Raw genomic sequence first — 21,251 nt, 5'->3', positions numbered from 1 at the left:
GCCAGCAAGTCTCCCCCAGGGCTGTATTTGGGGTCTGTCAGTGACCTGCTGTGTGCCCCAATCACTGCCATCCCCCTTGCTCGTCAAAGCTCAGTTTCTCTTCCTTCTCCCTGGGAATAATCCTTTGTAATACATGGGAGTGCTGTGCAGACACAGGTTTAAGAGCTGTGAATACACGGAGTCCAGGAGGTGCATTCACTGCAAAACATAAAATACATCTGGTACTCATACAGAAGTCCTGCACCATCCAGCACAGGCATGTCAGACCCCAGATTGCACATCAGCCTCTGAATGCAGTGTGTATGCGTAACAGGCATGTACCTCACCAGATTAAAAAAAAACCCAACACCACTAAAGGATATGAGCTTTTCACCTTAAATATTTAAAAAATAAAGAGAGGGAGCCTCTGAATTTTGTTACCAATCATGTATACATTTATTAAGCTGAAGGAGTTTGATCATGACATGGTATGTTACTAGAACACGTGAGATCTCTTTTTTTTAACTTCACTAACAATGGTTAATCACTTTTTATTTTTGGCTTTCGAGCTTAAAAAAAATTAACTCTTTCCGCATTCTCCATGAAAGGTTTTTCTACGCTATTTTTTTTCTTTTGTTTTCTTACAGTACAAAACAAATGTTTCTCAAATATGTAAACAACCATAATGGAAATGAAACTGCTCTTAACTTTACTGTTATGGACGTTAGATTTATGTCATGTTAGATTTATTTCAGCTGAGTGACTCCTTCAATGAAAATTCTTATTGTTACCACCATCTGCACCACAACAGTGCCTGTAGGCCCTGGTCAAGGCTAAGGCCCCTCTGTGCAAGGTGCTGTACAAATACTTGGGTGTAACTCTGAGGTCCCTGGCAAGAACAGCGTTCCCTGGTGTGCCTATAACCCTCTCTGTCTCCCCTTGCCCAGTGGTGATCCTCACAAATGATAGGAGTCGGAGTGAAACTATTCTCCAAACTAAGTCTGGAGTTGATGTTCAATTACTGTTGAAGGGAAGTGTTACTACGGGCCAATCCTGATGCCCGCAGTCCTGTGTGTAAAGCTGCTCACACTCATGGGAATGCTCATACGAGTAAGAAACTCCTGTGGGAGAGGTCTGCAGGATTGAGTCCCTGGATTGTTGAACTCCTTTGAAAGAAAGCATGCAAAAAATGCAGACTGGTTCCTTTTCTCTAAGGTTTCATCAATATAAGTCTAAGAGAGAAAGGGACAGGGTCAGTTGCTCAGTTTCAGCACCTCCAGCATTTTGAGTTCTGATCCCCAAATTAAAGAAGTCTCTGCTCTGCCGTAGGCTACTGTGATCAGGCCTGGAAAGGCCTGTTGGACGGTCTTGTCATCAGGAGGCGGTGGTTCACCATTACAGCATGGAGGGCCTTTCTTTTATGGTATGAAGGCTGCATCCTAGGCAGGAATTGTGAAGATTGTGTTCAGCCATCAGCAGAAATCATCCTGAAAACACTTCAGAGCAATTGCAGTTTAAATTATTTTAAATTGACACTTGGGGTGAAAAAACAAAAAAAAGAAAAAGGATTACATGAAATAAATAGCAAGGAATCAATGTCCCTGCAGAGACGTAATGTACTCCTGCCTAGGAAGCATCCCTCGCAAATTACTCCCTTTATGTTATGTCAGATGTTTAAATGAACCCTTTAGAGCTAAAATACAGTACTCTGAAATGAGGTTAGAAAAATTTTAAAAGGACTAATGGGAAATGTGTACATTGCTCTCTTTAAAACAAATTTCCCACCTGGGTAGTCCAGGAGTGTGAGGCCTCAATAGACATAGAGCCGATCTGAGATGGCAGCAGGCATGTGCGTCATGATCTGCATCCGCAGCCACCAGTAGTAATCCATGGGGTGGTAGCGGGTGTAGGGGGTCGTGGACATGAGCGCGTGGGCGACACTTTCGATGACTGGCGAGGTGTCTGTTGAGCCGCTGTTGCAGTACGTCTCCATCTTGCTGACCTGCTCATCAAAGTACTTTCTGCCATAGTCTTTGCGCACTATCTCAGGGAGCTCGTCCCACATTTTGTCAGCTATGGCTTTGATTCGCTCAGGACTGTACAGATTGGTGGCAGCTATGAAGTTACCAGGCTCCACAATGCTGACCGTCACCCCCTGGGGCTGCATTTCATACCGCAGGCAGTCTGAGAAGGCTTCCACACCAAACTTGGTGATGCAGTAGGGTGACCGGGCAGGACTGCCCATCCGGCCCATCATGCTACTGATGTTCACCACACGACCTAGGCAGAAGCCAGAGACACAGCTGAGCTGCGGTACCTCATCCAAAGCTGACACCTGACACACACGCCCAGAGCCCTGAACATCCACTGCACACCCATGAGGGCTGCCTGGCAGACCTGCCAGTGGCTCTAGCTGAGCATTGCTGTCCTACGCAACAGCCTTCAGGCAGGAGAACAAGCCCATCACTTGTGCTCCCAAAGCTCTGTGCTACAGGGAGCACAGAAGAGGCTGGACAGAGCCAGTACAGTGGGAAACAGGATTGCTCAGCAGGAATCAGGGCTGAGCACAGACAAGAGGAAGCAGCAGCAAAGAAGGCCTCCAGCACCAAGGCTGAGCTTGTTTATTCGTTAGTCAAAGGTACAAAATCCAGGGGCCCAATGTATAGTATCTCCCTCTTAAAAGGGAATGGATTGCTCCTGCACCACAAACAGGCAGAGCAGTCTAAGTCTCTGCACCCTTTCCTGTGCAACAGCTGGATTGTGGCTCCAGGCACAGAGCTGGGGCCTTTCTTCTCTCCAGAAGCCATGCATTTTGGCTAAGAAGAGTGCTGGTAGGGGACTGTGGATCCTGCAGTCTAATCAGATGCTGCAGTTCTCTGTACCTCCTATCAGTGCTCATTGCTGAGTTGTTTTAAAAAGTTTGACCACAGAAGTGGATACCCTTCCATGGTGGAAGAAATGCTACCTGGGCCACACACAGCCCAGATCTGCAACACAGGAAAACATTGTTAATGTCTTCAGATATCTCAAGAGTAAAAATATTCTCATTTAGTCAGGTAGTTGGCTCCAGTACAGAAAAGCTTTTGTCCCTTTATGCTGAGACCCATGCAAGCTCCAAGTCTGTGTTCCTTTGCTGTACAAACCCCACCTCTCAGACATTACAAGCTTCCAAAGTAACACAGCGCACAGCTGACAACTGCCCTGCAAGAAGCACATCATAGGACACTGCTGCTGCCCACCCTGCAGCACTGGCACAGCTGGTGTTTGTACAGAGGGGAGGATTGCTCCTGGCACTGGAATTTATGGTGAGCTGCAGCTTCTGAACAGGTAAAAGACAGTATGATAGATTAGATCTTGCATGGGATGTTGCAGGAAAAGACAGCACAGATGGGAAAAAGAAAAAATAACTGGTTTTCAAGACTGCTGCTTTGCTGTGTAACTCAGACCAGTCAGTAAATCTGTCATTTTTGTTTATGCTGTGGGTCCCATCCTGTCTGTAAGAGTACAAAGGTGGCCCGCGGTACAGAGAGAAGCATAACAGACCTTTTGGCCTCTAACACAGCAAGACATGGGGCAGGATGAGGGGCCTGCTCCAAAGAGTGCAGTCAGGAGTAGATCACTTACCCTTTGACCTTCGGATGAGTGGGAGGAAAGCCTTGGTGGTTCGTACAGTCCCCCACAGGTTCACTTCAGCTACCTCCATGTAGGTGTCCATGCTGGTGAACTCAACTTCCCCAAATGTGGAGATCCCAGCATTGTTAACCAGTCCCCAGAGCCCTAGAAGACAAAATCAAGCACAAAGCTTTCCCTCTGTGGGACTAGCAAGAGCAGCTTGGAAAAGGCCTTGCTGACAGATTACTGAACCATGTAACAGAGCTTTTCATTACAACTTGCAATGACGAAAGCCAGACAGAAGAGAATCCACAGCGAACTTCAGTCTCCTGAGCAAATATAACCGCAATCAGGATGTGCCTGTACGGCTCAACACTGTAGCCACAATGTACCATGAATAAGGCTTCCCAGGATGTTCTGAGACAGCATAGGACTTCAGCCTTGACTAAGCTGTTCTCCTTGCCATTCTGTTTTTATCCATTATTATTTTTTAAAAGAAGCAAGATATAGTATCTAAATTCAAATAATAATAGGAGAGACCTTGTAAGAAACAAAAAAATATTTCAAAATGAAATCCCTTGTGTCACTATAAGAACTAGAATGTCTGCAATGCTGGGAAGGGGGATGTGGGCATGAGCAGACATGGGTGGGAACACATGCTACAGCTTCTCCCTTTTATTCTGCTGCAAACAAGATGGGAACAACTGAAGCTACCAAGCCATTTGGCAATGAAAAGAAAGATTAAAAAGGAATTTGGAATAAAATAAAGTCACTTCATATAATTTTTTAATTTCACAGGAAACAGACTAAGAAAGGTCTGGGATGGCTTCTGTCTGCTGTTTAGAAAAACTCACTGTTATCTGTTGACTGACTGTGTCCAGATCTGTGTTCTCAGAAGCAGCTCAGAAAAGGCAACTTCATCTCAGCCTGTGCTTGAGAACACAGGGCTAGAAAACTTAATTTATACAGAAGATCCATATATAAAAATTAAATACAAATAAAATAAACCAGTTTATGCAAAATCCAACCCAAAACTTTACTGGTTGTTCTGCTTTTAAACAATCTTTATGTGTTGAAGTGTGGATGTTCTTTAGGGGAAAAATGCAGTTCTTTGAAGGGTGGAAATGTTTTAGGAATGCTTGAACAACTGGGGATTTTCACAGTACTGGAGCAGAATTTGCTGTCATCACCTTTGCAGAATGAGGTAGGCAGGCTAACAAAGTCAGTTAGAGCTACCCCATAACTCTGAAATCCATAATATGGTATATGTAACATGTATATGGTAATATCTGCAATGGCATTAATGATACTCAGCTGGCTTCGTGGTAAATACTTTGGAAAATCTCTCCATTTCCTTTGCCTTTTGAAAGTTTTGGGGTGACATTTCCATGGCTAATCCCCAATCTTTGACACTGGCCAGGTTTTACAACATAAAGGGAATCACATGAACTTCAGGTCACAGGAATAAAGCACTAATTCCAGGGCCTTGATTTCTGTTGATGTCTCTGTAGGAGCTAGTGGAGAAAAAAGCAGTTTTCTTTGTAGATGCTGTGTTAAGTGGGAAGCTGCTTTCTGATATGGCACATTTTAGCAGGACATTTGCTCTACACTGCTGCTCCTCCAAGCTTCGTGCCCTTCAATCACATGCTTAGCTTTTGAAATATGCTCTGAAAATGCTCTCAGAGCCCAGCTGAGGGAGCTCCTGCCACCTATGTGAGCTCAGAGCCTGTTGCATGCACCTACCTTTCTCTGGGTCCTGCAGGGTTCTATTGACATGCTCTACCGCCCGGTCAACTTCTTTGCTGTCACAGACATTGAGCTGGAGAGTTCTCATTCGATCACTGTTCATGTTGTCCAAATCCTTGGACCCACCCTCTCCCTTGTCCTAGGTGGGAAGAAAGCGCTAGTTTGAATCTGGACAAAAACCTTGTGTGGAATATCAAATGCATAGCAACCATGAAATCAAGGAAAAGAAAGTGCACAGGGCAGTCACAGAATAATCAGGACAGTCCTGCAGCTCTAAGAGGAAGGGGAACAGACAGGGTTGCTCCTGCAGAACACCATTCCTTGAGCGTCTCCATCCGACCATGAGCCCTGCCATCCATTCAGCTGGTACAAACTGTTTCGACCACCAAGGAAGCAACCAGATGCCGCAGGGGTGGGAATGTGGTGCTGTCCTCACTCTGGCTTGCATATGGGGCACAGCGAGTAGCTTGGCAGGGGTAGGGTATAGAACAGCCACTGAGTGGCTGCACACGTACATTGCACATGTTTCTCAGTCACATTGCCAGCTCTGGGAGCAATAGTCCTAAAAGAGGGACTGCCTGCCCACTGCTCTCTCCTTTCAGCTGATCTATGCACACAGCTCCCACTGCCTGGAGTCTCCCTGCTGCCTTCAACAGACTGCTACAGAGTCCTATCAGCAAGTGCCTGGCCAGCTTGCCTGCTAGTAATTCCATCATCTTGCTCTCTGTCTCCCCGCATGAGCTTTTTCTCACTCCTAGTTCCCTTCTCCACTCCTTTTTTTCTCAGCTCAGACAATAGATTCCTCCATTATACACATATCCACCCACAGCCCCACCAATTAACTGCAGCCGGCCACTGAGATACTTTTCACATGCAGCTAGCAACAAGGCTGCCATGCCCAGAGCTAGTCCCTTCACAGCAGTGACCCTGGCTATGGTGCTTCCAGGACACAGGCATGGGATATTAATACAAGTTTGGGACTACCCCTGAATTGCTCCCATCGTTATAAGCTACCAGACTGTGCTGGCCACTCCAGAGTACTTTTTAGAGGGTGGTAAGGTCTAGATCTGAAAATAATCACTTTTGGGAACATCTCTGTCTTCACTGTAGGAGACTCCCTCTGTCCCCTCAGTATCATCCCTCACTAGAATTCTTTTACTCCCCATTAACAGGCTAGACACGCAGCATGCCCCACAGAATCATCTGACAGCTGCCTAGCTCTCCCTTCCCCCACCACTCCACCCTCCAGGTAGCCCTGCTCGCTGCGTCAGTCTCAGCAGGCAAGTATCAGAGTGCTCTTCACTCCTGACAGATGAGGCTTTTTTGGATAGGTAGTTTTTTTTCCCTCTGACCTGCAACAGGTCAGTTCTTCATATCAGGGCTGTTTTCTGACTGCTGAGTGACATTACATTGTTCTAAACATCTCAAGTCACAGGCACTCCCTGTCAGAGACTGCCAGCAGCCAGCTGTCAATGAGACAGTGCTCGGCCCTGCAGTCTGAACCCAGGCTTCTCATTTGCCCCAGGAGGAGAGTTCCCTCAGACAACACACTTTGAGTACCACAAAAGGGAGGCCATATATCCCCTGTCTCTGTGGCACCTCTCTTCCAAAATACCTTCTCCTGACTCATCTAATTTCTGGACTTACCCACTGTGCTCAGGGACAATTCACTAACTTAAGTACCTGACATCTCCTCTGTCTTTCTCTACCCTTCCTTATTTCACTGCAGACTGTTAATACTGGTTAGCGCTTGTCCTTAAGAGAAGGCACCTACTGCACTCTCTTCACATGGAAGCATACTGCACACAAAATGGAGCAGTTACAAGTCCCATGCACAGCTTACTGGAGTTTGTTTTTACAGTGACTAAAAATAGTTTTGTGCTAAGTTTGCTGCTCACTCAAAAGCACTGTTGTGCCGAAGCCAGTGTGTATGGCAGAGCATTGAAAAGCATACAAGTGGCACATGTGGGAATGCCAACGGGGAATCAGCAAATGCAAGCATGCAAGTCCCTTGGGAACAGCAGATATGGCTAAAGGAAAGAGGAAGAACAGCAAGGCTAAGGTGTTTATTTCCTCAATCCCAGGTCTGCGAGGTGCTAGAAAAATCTCTAGGCCACAGCAACACACCAGCCTCAGAGGCCTTGGAAGGTCTACTGGGACTTTCACAACATCCTCTTCTTCCTCCCTTACTGGGTTGGCTCAGCAAGCCCACACCTCTGCTGCCCTTCCACCCACTTGTAGCTGGGTGCTTGGACAGGGACTCCTGAGGCTGGGATCCTGGCCAAGACTTGGACTCTGGGCATTCCCCCAGACCCATGTGGCCATTCCCTTGGCTCTTCAGAAAGGGAAGATGGGTGGTGGTTAAGTCAGACACCCTGTGATTGTGCCACACCCTCCTGACATGGGATGCAGCCTGTCCCACAACCCCTGGGCCCATACGCAGCAGTGGAAGGACCTTCTCATGCTATGCCAAGAGACCAGTATATCTCTGCTATCAGCACCAGAGTGCACTGTCCCAACGGCGGGAGGACCCAGCTCTTGCATACTGAGAAAGCACACCAGTGCCTCATCTTTCCCTTTCTACGGTCACTCTCTGGGGCCCACAGGCTTCACCTTCTATCTTTATCAGTGTGTCCTTGAAGTGCTACGTAACACCCTGTGGTTCTGAGCACTCTTGATGAGCCCTACAGTAACTGGCCTGCATGCTGGCTTGCTCAGATAACCTCTGCCTTCTCATCCCCCTGCAAGCCCCAGCAGGCCTGAGCACACAAAGCAAAGCAAACAGGGCTTCCACCACACTCCTGACAGCCATAACAAACATCACATATGTCCACTGGTAACAGATACTGATGGAAAAATACCTTCATCATCTTGGGTCAGCTGGCTCCTCCAGCTATTAACCAAAGAGGAAAAAATAAGACAGCTGCAGCGTGATCATTCATTGGATCCAGGCTACCACTGTCTTTTGGCAATGAAACATCAACACAATGCTCACATAAACATATTCACCAGTGAAAATGTTAGGAAGAAATAGTGTGTGAAATAGCACATTGTTAGCACAGATCCATCTTCGGGTCCCTCAGTTGTGACTAAACATTTCTTTCAGGTTTTCTTCAGTAAAAATACATTGGGCGCTCAAGATCTGGCCACTCTAGGAAAGCTTTCCTGATGAAGAGTCAGCACTGCACACATTTTTTATCTGCAACAAGGGTGCGATGTTTCTTAGAACAATGCATACCCTGAGGACACAACGGCTTCCCAAACTGAAGTATGTTTCTGATGTGCAAGTGTGCTGTGAAAAACAGTCCCATCAAAGTAAAACTGAAGTTTCACAGTCATTTCCTCTCTGTCAGGGCTAGGTCAAATATACCCAAGCAAAAGATATTCCTTCTCATTTCTACCTCCACTTCTATGTAGCATCTAAAAACAAAACAGGCTTTTTCTGCCCTTAAAAACAGCACCAGCAATAATTACAGTCTGATCAGAATTCTGCTTACGGTTTTCCTAGTGAAAACTGTAGCAAAATGAGAAATCAACTCAGTCTCCTGGAGTTGCTTCAGTTGTACATAATGTATATGGCCTGAAGACACATAGGAGACCAACCTGTTAACTAAGGAGCTTTGGCATTTTAGTGTTTTTCTGATGACAGCTGCTGTTACCAGTCTCACCATAGTCACACAGATTTTGAAACATGGGATGAGTCCAGCTAAAGAAGCAATATTTAATTACACAGTGACACAGCATAGCTTTCTGCTGATTTTTGATAAGGAAATAAATATTGATCAAAGCCTAAAGGAGTTCTGGCATGCTGCTGCATGTCAGCTTATGCTAAAATTGTCAGAGGCCAAGATTTTTCACTAACATGCATTCAGTAGAAAGAGTACTGAAGACACCAAAATGGAAGGGAGGTTTCAGTGACAGTTAAAGACATGCTCACTGAAAATCAGGTCTTTCTGGCAGCTCAGACAGAGGAAGTGAAACGCTGAAGTAACTTTGCAGCTCTGAAATTTTTGGCTCCTGTCAACACAGAGGCAGGCTTTTTTAAGTCTGCAACGTTCTTATATTCTCTAATATTGATCTTCAGTTACAAAAGTTGAATAGGAACATCTGCCAAAAAAGTACTCATCTACCCTCTCTTTTCTTGACACCTGTTAAAAACCAGGAATTTATAAGTGTCATTTTCTGCTGCAAAGCCTGTAGAGGGAGCCCAGGTTAACATATAAACCCTTGACCCAAAGCTGAAACACCACAACGTACAGAGCTATCAAAACACAAACTTCTCTTTTGAAAAAATGCAGCAGAAAGAAACTAGTAATTTAAACAAAATTTAGTAATAATGGAAAAACTGACAGCAGAAATAGTATTAATAACATTTACAAAACACCTGGCAAATTATCTTTAAATAATGTAACTATTCAAGATATGTTTATAGTGATGAGTGAGCTAAAAGATCAGGATCAAACTAACAGACTCATCCCAAGATATCCCGAGGAGTTTGTTTCTGTGGGAAATGGCCATGCAGCTAAAAAAGTGCAGTGCTTCTTAAGGAGAGAGCAGGTAAAGCTCTCTCCCGTTCTGCATGACCAGGCATCTCTGACTGCCCTACAGAGCGCTCCTGAAGAGTGTATCACAACTGCATCACAAAGCTATTTGTGGCCTGATTCTGCTCTCATCTGCACTAGTAGAACTCTGTCACCTTCACAGTGATTTCAGGAGACCCTCAATACACACTGAGGTATAACTGTACTCATGAACACAGAAAAACATGCTCATACCACATGCCATAAAATCACTGGTGGCATGGTCCATGTCACAATCAAAATAAACCCTCCATAAATACGTATAGTCTGAGCACAGGGCCAAAGGTCTGGACTCAACCTGACCCAAAAATCTGCTTAGAGATAAGCCTATAAAATTAGATTTGGGGTTCCAGTCCATTAGATACGGAACAGACTACAATGTTGTGATTCAAATAAGAACCTCCCTAGATACCATTCAGTCCTATTCTGGTCTAGACCAGGTTATGCTCTATGAAATTCCAGCATCTGTGTCATTCCCTTTGGGCTACCAACCACCCTCCCTCTCCTTGGCAGAAAGCTGTGCAGAGTGGAGAAGGAAGATTGGATTTCCTATGTATCTGTGCATGTGCCACAGGTGAAGAATACAGTTCTTGTTTTCCCTACCTTTTGCAGGCAGCCAGCGTAAATAATGAAACCTTTGTCATGCAGGTGTTTGGCCAAAGCAAATCCAAACCCTGAGTCACAACCTGTTATAAGCACAGCTTTGCTGCCAATCTGCAAAACAAAACAGAACAAAACACACTGGAGTTGAGTATTTGAAATCAGTGATTTGCGATACACAGAACAGAACCATGTCCTTGGCCAGAATCAGTCTGTTCCCCACACTCCTTGCCAGATACTGCCACCCAGTGCCTCCTGAAGACAAGATATGAAGGTTTCGTACTGAGTTCACTCCTGTATGAACTATTCCTATATGTTCAAAACAGGAAGGAGTCCACTCTTCTGTGCCATACAGCCTGTAGGGCATGGCAAAGATAGCTTGACTGAAGAAAGGGTACAGGATAACCTTACTGACTGCTCACTCATATTTCTCTCTCTAGCAAATAAACCCTCTAGTGCAGGGTTTCAAAAACTCAGCAGAATCAAGTGGGTTTAATATTTGAAATTAAGACTACATGGTCAGTCTTTTTGTTTGGTTATTGGCATTCTTATTTTTCCAACTTACAATTTAAATAGAAATATACCCCCTTCCTTCTCCAAACCCCTTCTTCTATCCCAAAGAGGGGCAGCAGTTAAGTGCCATGTTAAAAATTGTATGGTGTATCAGACATTCCAGCAACAAAAAGTGCACATGCAGCAAGGTACTGCTGTGGGTAGGATGAGGTAATAATTGAAATTCATTCCAACTCATCTCTTGTAACAAAAGTGAAATTTTACTTTCCCCCGCATACCCAGGTACTGATCAGGGTCACACTAGAAGCCCAGCACTGATGCAAGGGCCATACCTGAATTCCTCTGGGACCCTATCCCAGGGTTATGGAGCAAGATGTGCATGCTCCAGTGCTGTTACAGTGCCAAGTTCTGTGCCACAAGACAGGCAAGAAGGTAAGTACTTCCCGTCTCCCTTGCCTGGCACTGATCCTGGCAAACCAGCACCTTCAGAGAGAGGGTGGTTAAAGACAATGGCCATGCTCCAGATGAAAAGGTGAGGACACAGCGATTTAGTTATGTCTCTTTACACAGTCACACTCCAGAAAGAGTGCTTTATTAAGAATTTGTCACGCAAATTCTCTCCACTCTAAGGTGCAAGATTTCATCTGCTGACTGAGTTTCAAAAATAGAAAAACCCACCAGTCTGATTGTTTATTTCCAACCTTAGCAGCATGTACTGTGCTACGTCAATGGAAGCTCTGTGCTAGGAAAGAATGTGGAGCATGCTGGAGAGGTCCAGCTCGGAGACTTTCTGGCAAATCAGAAAGAAGAATTTGGTCACCAGGCTTCAGGGATTTTTAAAACCCCAGCTCAGCTGAACTAGTTGCTGGAAACCATCATCACACTCACCTGATCAACTTCACTTGCATAAGAGCGGCTGCCATGTGGGGACAAGAGAGGGAAACAAAATCTCTCCGCAGGCCTGTTAAAAAACAAACAAACACACACAACAGAATAATCAGGCATGGAATACCTTGTCCATACCCCGGTGCTGCACCATACACATGAAAAGGAATGTAGTGTTGCCTACATACATGACATAGATTGTCATTTGAGAAGACAATCCATTCTACAGTTCTCCTTAGTCTGAGCCAAAGACCTTGATGCTATTTCCAGCTGCAGAAGCTGTCTGGATATTACCAAGAATCCTAAAATAGTTCCTGGTCTGGTGGCACAGAGCTGCTTCCACCCGCAAAATGGGCATTACAGTCCTTTCACTTCCAACAGCTGGGGTAGGGAAAGTTATTCCTTTGTCTGATTAAAGTATTCTGCATTTTCTCTGATCTCCTGCCCAAGATTGAATTTGCTTGGATCTATCTCACTGGTTTCACACACAGCTCCACCCTTCTGTCACCTTAAATGACACTTGTTCCTCTGCAGCGCCTACCTATTAGATACTCTCAGACTTTCTATTCCCTCTTTGCAACTGTTTAAGCTAAGAGATACTATGTCTTAGAGCAATACTTGGCATGTAGATCTGAAGCTCCTTTGCATAGCATGTCTGACTCGCAGGAAGACAAAACTTGTTCACAAAGACAGAGCAGAGCAAAGCAACAGGAACTGACATTCTAATTAGAAAAGCTATGCTACCAGTAGCATCACACTGTCTTAGGTCCTACCATCGTTCATCAAAACTGAGCCTAGACAACACACCAGAGTGACACCAGCCTCTGTCCTTGCCAGCCACCTCTCTGGACTGTATCAGCTTTTTCATTCTCACTTTGGGCACTGAGTGCCCTCCCAGAGCCTTCTGGCCTTCCCCTAGACTTGCTGTACTTCATCCACCCTGTGGCACCTCTAATGACACCTATGCTTCAGCAGAGCTTATCTTCCAGGCTGCTCTTCTGTCTTCTAAGTAAATTTGCATAACCATTCACAATTATCCCCTGCACAGACATCACAGATGCTCCCAGGGTGACCTTGACCTGTGCTACACTGAACAGCAACCTGCAGACACTCTGGCCTCTAAGCTGCATCTTGGGAAAACAAGGCTGGAAAAGGTCTGCTAGGGCAGAAGCTGTGAACCAGATGGAAAGAAGCCAATTTATATTCAGGCAACGGTGTCCACTCACCTTTCTGCAACAGTTCAGATATTTATTTGAGTGCCACAAGCCCAATCAGCTCTTGAAATAGCTACAGTCAATTCAACTGCTGCAAAGGTCAGTACCCAGGTGAAGTCTGTGTTAACATCACTGACCTGCAATCCTGGCTTGGAACTTTCATCTCAACAATAAGCTTCTTGATTTGTTTCAAAGTACACAAAAATGTTAATACCTTCTGTTTTAGTTGCATGAACTTGATTTTTATTTTTCAGTGTCATGCCTGGGTCCTGTTACTTCACTGCAGAGCACTGATCTGCAGCACTCTGTGCACAGACACCTCTAGAGAATAACTGCTTGGCATTCTGCCCACCTTGACCAGAAGGCAAGGGCATAAAATAGATACCGGCTGCTGATCAGCAGGAATGTCAGAGGAAACAGCTACGATACGTATGCGATGTCAGCCCCCTCACAGTACACTAATGTACCACGAGCCATTTTTGTCATTCTGCATGACTGAATTCTAGAGACCACAACTGAGACTATAAAAATGCACAGATGGTTCTCCAACTGAATTTGTGCTTGTAACCATGCATTCACTTTTGTACAGTTACACCAAAAAAAGGTGGTCTTCAGCTTGAAGAGTCAAGTACGTAAATGCTACCTCAAGGAATTAAGACATCTGTATAAGGACAACACTGCCTTTCAGATGAACAGCTGGATTTCAGGTTTAGTAGCTTGTATGTACTTCAAAAACACAACACATTTTTACCCTGAGTACAAAATGCACAAAGCACAAATATACTGTAAGCAAAACAAAGAAGAAGAAAAGAATATGCTGAAAATTCTTTTCTCAAGTTAATAAAGCATTAATTTGTATTTTTAAGGCTACGGCAGATTTCTGCTGATGCAGCTTTGGTGTGTGTGGAGTAAATAAGAGATAAAAGGCCTATGTCTGTTTGCACAGGATCTCTAACAGCTTAGCTATCTTGGGTCTCTACAACTCCCTGTTACAGCAGCCATCCTTGACAGTGATGGTGCTGAACACTACTATCAACAGTAGTAGAACAACACTGGAGGTGGCAGTTCTTGCTTAGCAGGTCATGAGCCACTTTTAAATGGCTTATGTAGAATTAGTGGTACACAAACCATTGTTTGGGAACCCTGCTCTAAAGCAAAGCCAGTGAAAGCACTCAGCTTGCTCTGAATTTGGACTAGTAAGGTCCTTTCATATACCAACAGAAAAGTTGTTGGTTTTTTTTCAGAGCTTGGAATTAGAATTACATAGGCATTTTTCTGTTCATGTTCAAAAAAACCCAGCTTCATAACTCAGCCCACCTTCATTTCTCACTAAAACTTTCCCTCTCAACCTTCTTATTTCATGTGATTAATTGCTGCTCTAACGAAGCCATAGAAATATATGACTGTACCTGGCAAGGCCCACTTGCTGATATTCAGGAATAAATCCTTGCTTGACAATGAATTAAGGCTCTACTCAACACTCTTTTGAGTGCAACTGATTGTCCAAGTGTAAAAAAAAAACAACAACATGTTGCCAGCTCCTCCTTGTATACAGAGTCATCTCCTCTGTGCTCGGCTCAAGGACTGAGCACTGGCACAGGCTGCCCAGGCAGATTGCAGTCTCCATCCTTGGAGATATTCAAAAGCCACTTGGACATAGTCCTGGGCAATCAGCTCTAGAAGGCCCTGCTTGAGCAGCTGGTGGGACCAGATGGTCCCCAGAGGTCCCTTCTAACCTCAACCACGGAGTGATTCTGTAAATAAACTGTGCCACTGAAGTCAAATGAACCCTCAACGTGTGTTTTACTCAAGATCTCACTCTTCCTTCTTCTCTACCAAATTACTCACCTGAAGCCATTGCCTGGGTCCTTGAAATTCAGGGCTTTCACAGCGAAGTTCAGGAGGGGCCTGGACAGCTTAGTAGCCAACATGTTTTCAGTTAACACACTCTACCAACAGCAAGACTGTTCTCCTGAAGCTCTGCAATACAAGATAGTACCTCTGTTTTAGTTGCTCAATTATTTTGTAAGTCGTGCTGACTCCATCTATTTCAACATGAAAAATAAAGTCCAAAGGAACTCATCTTTCCCCCTTGCAGTCCCTCACACGGAGACAAACAGGTCAACCTTAAACCACCTCAAGATGCTTTTAAATAAAGAAAAAGATTAGAAGCAAACTGACAAGCAGGCAGGTATTTAAAGAAAATGTCAATTTCTCCTTTAATGATTTTTTACCTGTATTCTCTGAAACAGTTAAAAATTGAGGTACTTACATGGAATATATTATTTCAACTGAGCTATATGAAATAATTTTAAACCAAAATATAACTTCAAGTCACAGGTGATGTTATATGTTCCCAAAGCAATCCTTGGGCTTTACAGCCAGTACAGCCGTGTGGTTAAAAATACATTTATTTGTAATAAAGTAGCTGGTGATGCTGGGAATGATCATTAAACTCACTATGGGGTGAAAACAGCTCAAGAACAAGAGTTACGTACAGAATTTTAAATCGTATGCATCTTTGATAAAACCAATCCAGCTCACTACACACATCTCCCCAGCTTAATGCACACCCTCTTCTGCTAACACAGAAAAGCCGTATCTAATTGTTAAGGCTCATTTGCAGCTCTGCCGAAGGCTGGGCTGCTGCTGCGGCAGCTTCAGGACCCGCTGGGAAACAGGCCTCGAGTGAAAACGAGTGAAATTACCACAAAAAGAGCAGTGCGGGGGCACCGAGCTCGGAAGAGAGAGGTCTGGGCTCAGAAGGACTGCCAACCTCCGGTAATCCTCAGAAATTCAGCGGTTTGGATCCAATTCGAGAGCTCGGTGGCTGCCCACGCAGTTTTTTGTGAGGAATTTTGTCACGAGGGGACGGGCCTTCCCCGGGCAGGGCCTGCCGGCCCAGCCCCACGCAGGGGCGCGGCTCCCGCGGCCGGGAACGGGCTCCCGCGCTCGCCAAGGGCGCACGAGTGCGTGGCTGCCCCGCGGGGGCACGGAGAAACCCGCGGCCCCCCGCGCCTGGTCAGCGTGGGGCGGGCTGAGGGCGGAGGCCGCGTAGGGGCTGTGCCAGCGCCCCGCCCGGATCGCCCCCTCCCCGCGGGCAGCCCACAGCCCAGGCCGCCACTGCCGCCCAAACCCCTCCCGGCTCGCCTCCCCCCCACACCTCCCGCGGAGGCCCCGAGGCGGCGGCAATGGGCCACCCCACAGTACCTGGAGCCGGCAGGACTGGCGGGCGCTGCTGCCGTTTGAATGAGGCTGGGCCGGTGCCCCCGGCTGCCGGGGCGCGGCGGGGGGCGGGCCGGGGGAAGGGCCGGGGCGGGCGCGGGTGGTGGCGGCGGCGGACGGCGGCGATAGGTTGTGGCGATGCAGGCCGCTGCCACGCTGCTGCTGGCGCTGGGCGCCGCGCTGCTGCTGACGGGCGGCGGGCGGTGCCTGGGCCGCGGCCTCCTCCTCCTCCTGCCGCGGCGGGCCCGCCGCGCCCTGCCCGTGAGTACCGCGGCGAGGGGCCGGGGGGCTTCGGCCCCGTCTGGGGCTCGCCAGGGGGAGGCTCCCCGAGGGCCCAAAATGGCGTCCGCGGCCTCAGCCCCGCTCCTGCTGCCGGCGGCAGTTGAACCGCGGGCCTCGCGCCTGTGGCGGGAGCGGTGAGACCGCGCGGGCCGAACCGGCGCTGCCCGAACCGGCGCTGCCCGAACCGGCGCTGCCCGAACCGGCGCTGCCCGAACCGGCGCTGCCCGGGATGAGAGCGCCGGGCTGGCTGCGGTGCGGCCACCTGCTGCCTTGCAGGACCCGCCGTGGTCCGTGGGTTCGGGAAACAGCAGGGACGTGGGTTTTGTTCTGATAGTCTGAGTTCAGAAGCGAGTGTAAGAATAAAAGCCCTGTGAATGGATCAGAATGGCATAACCAATCTCTTTTATATGTTATTTAAAATAACACATAATGTTTGGGGCTCTTTTGCTGGATTGGAGTTAACTGAGCCCTTGCTCACGCTCCAGACAACCTTGCTAGAGGCACCAGGAAGAACCTGCCAGGGAATGAGATTTTGCTGCAGGGCTTCCAGCTCAGCCGTGCCCTCTGAAACAGCCACATCAGCCTGTCTGCAGCCTCCTGCTTCACCTTCCATCAACTCTGCTCCTCTGACATGCCACATCCCTCTCCCACCTGAGAAAAATACCTTCCCTTGGGTGAATAGTTCAGTTCCTTTTCCTGGGATTGAGAACCTCAACTTCCTGACCCTGGAAATAAGGAACACAAAGTTTACTGTTTAACTGCTCTCATCTTCAAATTAATCTGTTTGATAACAAGCAAATAGTCATGGGAGGTTATTAAAGGGAACAGGATCCAGAAAACAAGTGGCACAGTGGAAGAGGACGAAGGCCAGGAAAGCATGGTGGGTTCCCACACTGTGCAGAGGGACTGAGGCTGACAGAGCAGCTTTGCTTTCCTTACCCTCCTTTGCAATAACTGTTTATAATTTTGAGAGATCACCTGCATGAGCAAAATAAGTTCTAATACAAAGTGATTGTATCCCTGTAGGAAGAGCTAGTGAGGTGTGTGCACCTGAGCTGGCTGCAGGTTAAAATCGGGCTGCCTCGCCGGGGCTGTTTGAACTGTGTGGAACGTGTATTACAGTGCTGCGGATCACACAGTGAGGACACAGACAGTCTTACCCTGCCCAGACGCCACAGCAGTTGCTCCAGCACAAGAAGTGGCTCTACTGTGAGCAGTCCCGGGTGCCCTGGCAGCGCGGTGCGCCGAGCGCTGTCCCCTATGCGCTACCTCCTGAGAGCACGGCGTGATGGTCAGCAAGTGAGGCAGATGAAGTTCCTCTAAATGCTGATCAAGGTCACTGTGGTGCCAGCAAGAGAGGTGGCAGCCAGTCCTGTCTGTCTGTCTCAGCACTGTGTCAAACTGTAAGCTGCAGACTGACCTTATCAAACTGCAGGTGTGGGGCCCGTTAGGCCTAATCTTGGGACTCTCAGGAGATAAGGATGATCTGGCTTTTCTGTGTTGGGAGGACTTTTGGGGATAGGATGTTTTTGGCTGGCAGTGGGGTTGCTTCCTGCTCTCATCCTGGAAGCTCTGTGTCCGTCAGACATGGCACAAAGACAGGGGTAGCTACAAATGTGAGATCTGTTACATTGCTTGGGTTTTTGCATGCTCGTTAGTGTTGCTGGGGCCTCAGTCTGTTACAAATCATTCTGCTGTAGTCACTTTTTATTACCAGCAATTAGGGTAATAGCAAATAATTAACAATGAATCACAGGAACCTTTTCATAGTGGAAGTTGTTCCTCACTTTTCTCCCCATTACAGACAGCTGAGAGGATTTTTAAACCTTGTGTGCAATTTGGTGGTTGGTTTGTTGGGTTTCTTTTTGTTTGTTTGTGGTTGGGTTGGTGTTTGTTGTTGTTGTCGTTGTTGTTTTAATTTCTTTTTTTTAAAAAACCTGAGAAATAAAACCAGCTGCCTAGCCTGCCATTTGCTTTTATTTCCTGCAGCTGAGCTGTGTCCTTTTTAGACCAGCTGATGGAGAAAGCTAATGGTAGCTGAGGATTGGGTATCGTCTGTGTTTGCCTGTGCTGGGCTCTGGAGGTGATCACAATTCTTTATCTCCAGCTCATTTATGCCCATTTGAGGAGCTCTCTGTCTTCAAGATTCAGCAGCAAAGGGTCCAGGGAGCTAAGGCAGAGAGAAGAGTCACATCTTTTCTTCTCCAAGGGCCAGGTTGCTGAATTAATGTGGGAGGTAACCCTGGCAAATTCTGTGATCTGGTTCATACTTGATCCTCATAATTCTTGGAGTTGTATCACTGTAAATTAGATTAAGAGTGAACACAGTATATTTAATTCTCACTTGTGGTGTGTCCTTTAGCAGTAGCTAATTTCAGAGCTTTACTAGAGCCAGCCTATAGCTGGATGCTCTTTGCCTGCCTGTAGGCATCAGTGTTAGTGTGGGTGCTTGTGTGATGAATGCAGGATAGCCTTTTGGTCTGTTCTCATTTTGACTTCAGTCCATGACTCACCTTTGAAAACAATAACTTCAGTGTGAAAACTAGAACGGGACAGGACAGGGTGTAGCTCCTTATTGCTGCCTGCATATCTTGAGCTTGTGCAGTAACGCTCTGATCGCTATCGCCCTGCAATTATTTCTTATTGCTGCTTCACTACCACGCATGTCAGCAAAACGAGATCAGAGAGCACTGGTGGTTGCCCTGTTTCTGTCTGAAAAAGTGGCTGGACAAGCCAGTGCGATTCATGTGTAAGTAGTATGAAATAAGAGTGTTCATATTGCAGCTGTGGTTAATATAGTAACAGGGAATGTTAGTTGCAGATATGTCCCCAGAGATGGCAGTGACCTCACTTCCTTACAGCGTTATCTAGATCTTTATTGCTGTATCACATTATTGCCTCAGGGACATGGTTTCAGTTTGGAGCAGTGTGCACGCTGCAGCTGGGTGCCTGGGAGTTGGGCTCAGCTCTGTGAGTTCATTGCTCCACAGCTGTGGTGGGAAGAGCCGGGGAGAGATGCCTTTCAAGCAAAGAAAGAGGGTGAAGGTGCAGTGTTTCTGTACAGGATTCTCTTTGGGATTTGGGATTCTATTTTCAGATCTATCACAAGCCTGTTGTTGCATACCAGATGGAGTATCAAATCTTCTCTCTCAATTTATCTGTCAGTCAAAAGATAATAATGTAGGAGAGAACTGTAGGATCTGATAATTTTTTCCTGTGAAAACTGCAGTGTTTCAGAGGAAATCCTGACCTGTAGTCACATTACTGCACACCAAGACACGGCATGGAAAGTACTGCATAGAGTGGGAGTAGGTGGGAGCAGACCATAGAAAGTCACTCTGCAGCTAAAAGAGCTGCTGTGCAGTCCATGCAGGTGACAGTCTGTCATTTGAATGTTTTCTGTGCTGCTCTTGTAATGCCCGTGAGCTGGTAGGTCACTAACTGCTTTTGAAATGTTTCTGTTCTGTTATGGCCACTGATACTTGAAAGAAAGAGTGACTGTTGTAGCTTGGCTATCAAGGCAACACAAGTTGCTGCAGATTGGCAATGGAATAAATTTAAGATTTCACAGTATTTGGGAGCTGGTTACATTGCTACATGGGAATCTTGTCATCTCATTTACGCTGGTTGACCCAGCAGAAGCTCCACTGAAACTGTTTGGTTTAGATTGCAGTCAGGTTAGTATGCAAACGGGTATGTGCCCACTGTGGTTTGCAGCTGGAATTGCACGTCCCAAGCATGGGCTGGCCCTGGCTACAGGGCTGCAAGCTGCTCCCATGCTGTGTCACTGGGTGCTGGGGGTGCCTGCAGCACGGCAGGGTCTGATGGGATTGTCACTGTCTTTCCCCACGCAGGCTGAAGGGAAGGCGGTGCTGATAACAGGATGTGACAAAGGTTTTGGACATGCCTTGGCAAAACAGCTCCACGCAAAGGGATTTACTGTTTTTGCTGGATGCTTGCTTGCAGTGAGTAGTAATATTGATCAAAATTCTTCTCTGCTTGTAGGAAAAATGCTCCTTAAGCAACATCATCTTAACCTGAAGCCTTCATTTACCATAGTCCAAGACCTGGGGGAAGTGCAGAGGGCAGGGATCATGACAGCTTCCATTGCTTCATCTGCCTGTTGCATCCTGTCAGTCCTATAATTCTGAGTTTCTTAGGGCAGGAACTGTCTGTCAGCTGCCTGGGTGTAGAGCAGCTTGCACAGCAGAGCAGTGTTCGCTGCTGGAAGCCTCTCAGCAGCATTGCAACACACTCAATGAACCTGATAGTCCAAGATTGCTATGGCACTATGGCTTTCTCTCTTCTCTGGCAGTTTTGTTGCTGTCTCTCATTCTGACACTTTTCTTTAGGGACACTCTCCTCAAACTCATTTCCAAGCTGCCTCTCCTGTCTTGTCGAGGTTCTGTTTCCAAAGTGTCTTCCAACTGTGCTTCTAGAGCTTCTGTAGAAGTTATTCAGTTTCTGGATAGCTGAATAAACAAATTTCAGTACCTTTCTGATATCTGTAGGTCTCACCTTCTGCCACCTATGTTGGGCACACTTGTTGTAAGAAATCAGTTTAGGCACACTGAATCAGAAGGGGTTGCAGACCCATCATCCCAGTCCAAGCTTT

At 46.6% G+C, this 21,251-nt stretch overlaps 2 protein-coding genes across 8 annotated transcripts in view; one reads left to right on the top strand and one right to left on the bottom strand.

Annotated features, from left to right (window-relative positions):
- Positions 1-411: 411 nt before the first annotated feature.
- BDH1 (3-hydroxybutyrate dehydrogenase 1) lies at positions 412-16,529 on the bottom strand. Of its 3 annotated transcripts, none has more exons than XM_065073934.1 (7): positions 16,340-16,529; positions 14,978-15,109; positions 11,919-11,991; positions 10,521-10,631; positions 5,335-5,476; positions 3,604-3,756; positions 412-2,259 (listed from the first exon to the last, which is right to left on the bottom strand). In XM_065073934.1, exons 2-7 carry the CDS (start codon positions 15,058-15,060, stop codon positions 1,790-1,792), a joined length of 1,032 nt encoding a protein of 343 aa, XP_064930006.1. In that variant the 5' UTR covers positions 15,061-15,109; positions 16,340-16,529; the 3' UTR covers positions 412-1,789. The 3 variants fall into 3 exon arrangements, with proteins under 3 accessions (XP_064930006.1, XP_005511744.1, XP_021155803.1); XM_005511687.4 differs by lacking the exon at positions 16,340-16,529 and adding an exon at positions 15,838-15,997; XM_021300128.2 differs by lacking the exon at positions 16,340-16,529 and adding an exon at positions 15,906-15,926.
- Positions 16,064-21,251, top strand: part of LOC102092790 (D-beta-hydroxybutyrate dehydrogenase, mitochondrial) — an 18,236-nt gene continuing 13,048 nt past the window's right edge. Inside the window, exons 1-2 of one of the 5 annotated variants that reach the window (XM_065073930.1) lie at positions 16,354-16,615; positions 20,491-20,601. In XM_065073930.1, coding sequence (XP_064930002.1) covers positions 16,493-16,615; positions 20,491-20,601 — 234 coding nt within the window. In that variant the 5' untranslated portion in view covers positions 16,354-16,492. Of the gene's footprint in view, positions 16,616-16,649; positions 20,602-21,251 lie in introns of those variants that run through there. The other 4 variants (XM_021300131.2, XM_065073931.1, XM_065073932.1 and 1 more) reach the window with 4 other exon arrangements.

Source organism: Columba livia, chromosome 9, assembly GCF_036013475.1.
Source record: "Columba livia isolate bColLiv1 breed racing homer chromosome 9, bColLiv1.pat.W.v2, whole genome shotgun sequence".
Classification (NCBI taxonomy): Eukaryota; Metazoa; Chordata; class Aves; order Columbiformes; family Columbidae; genus Columba; species Columba livia.
Note: the sequence above shows the minus strand (reverse complement) of the source record. Positions and strands in the feature narration are given on the sequence as shown.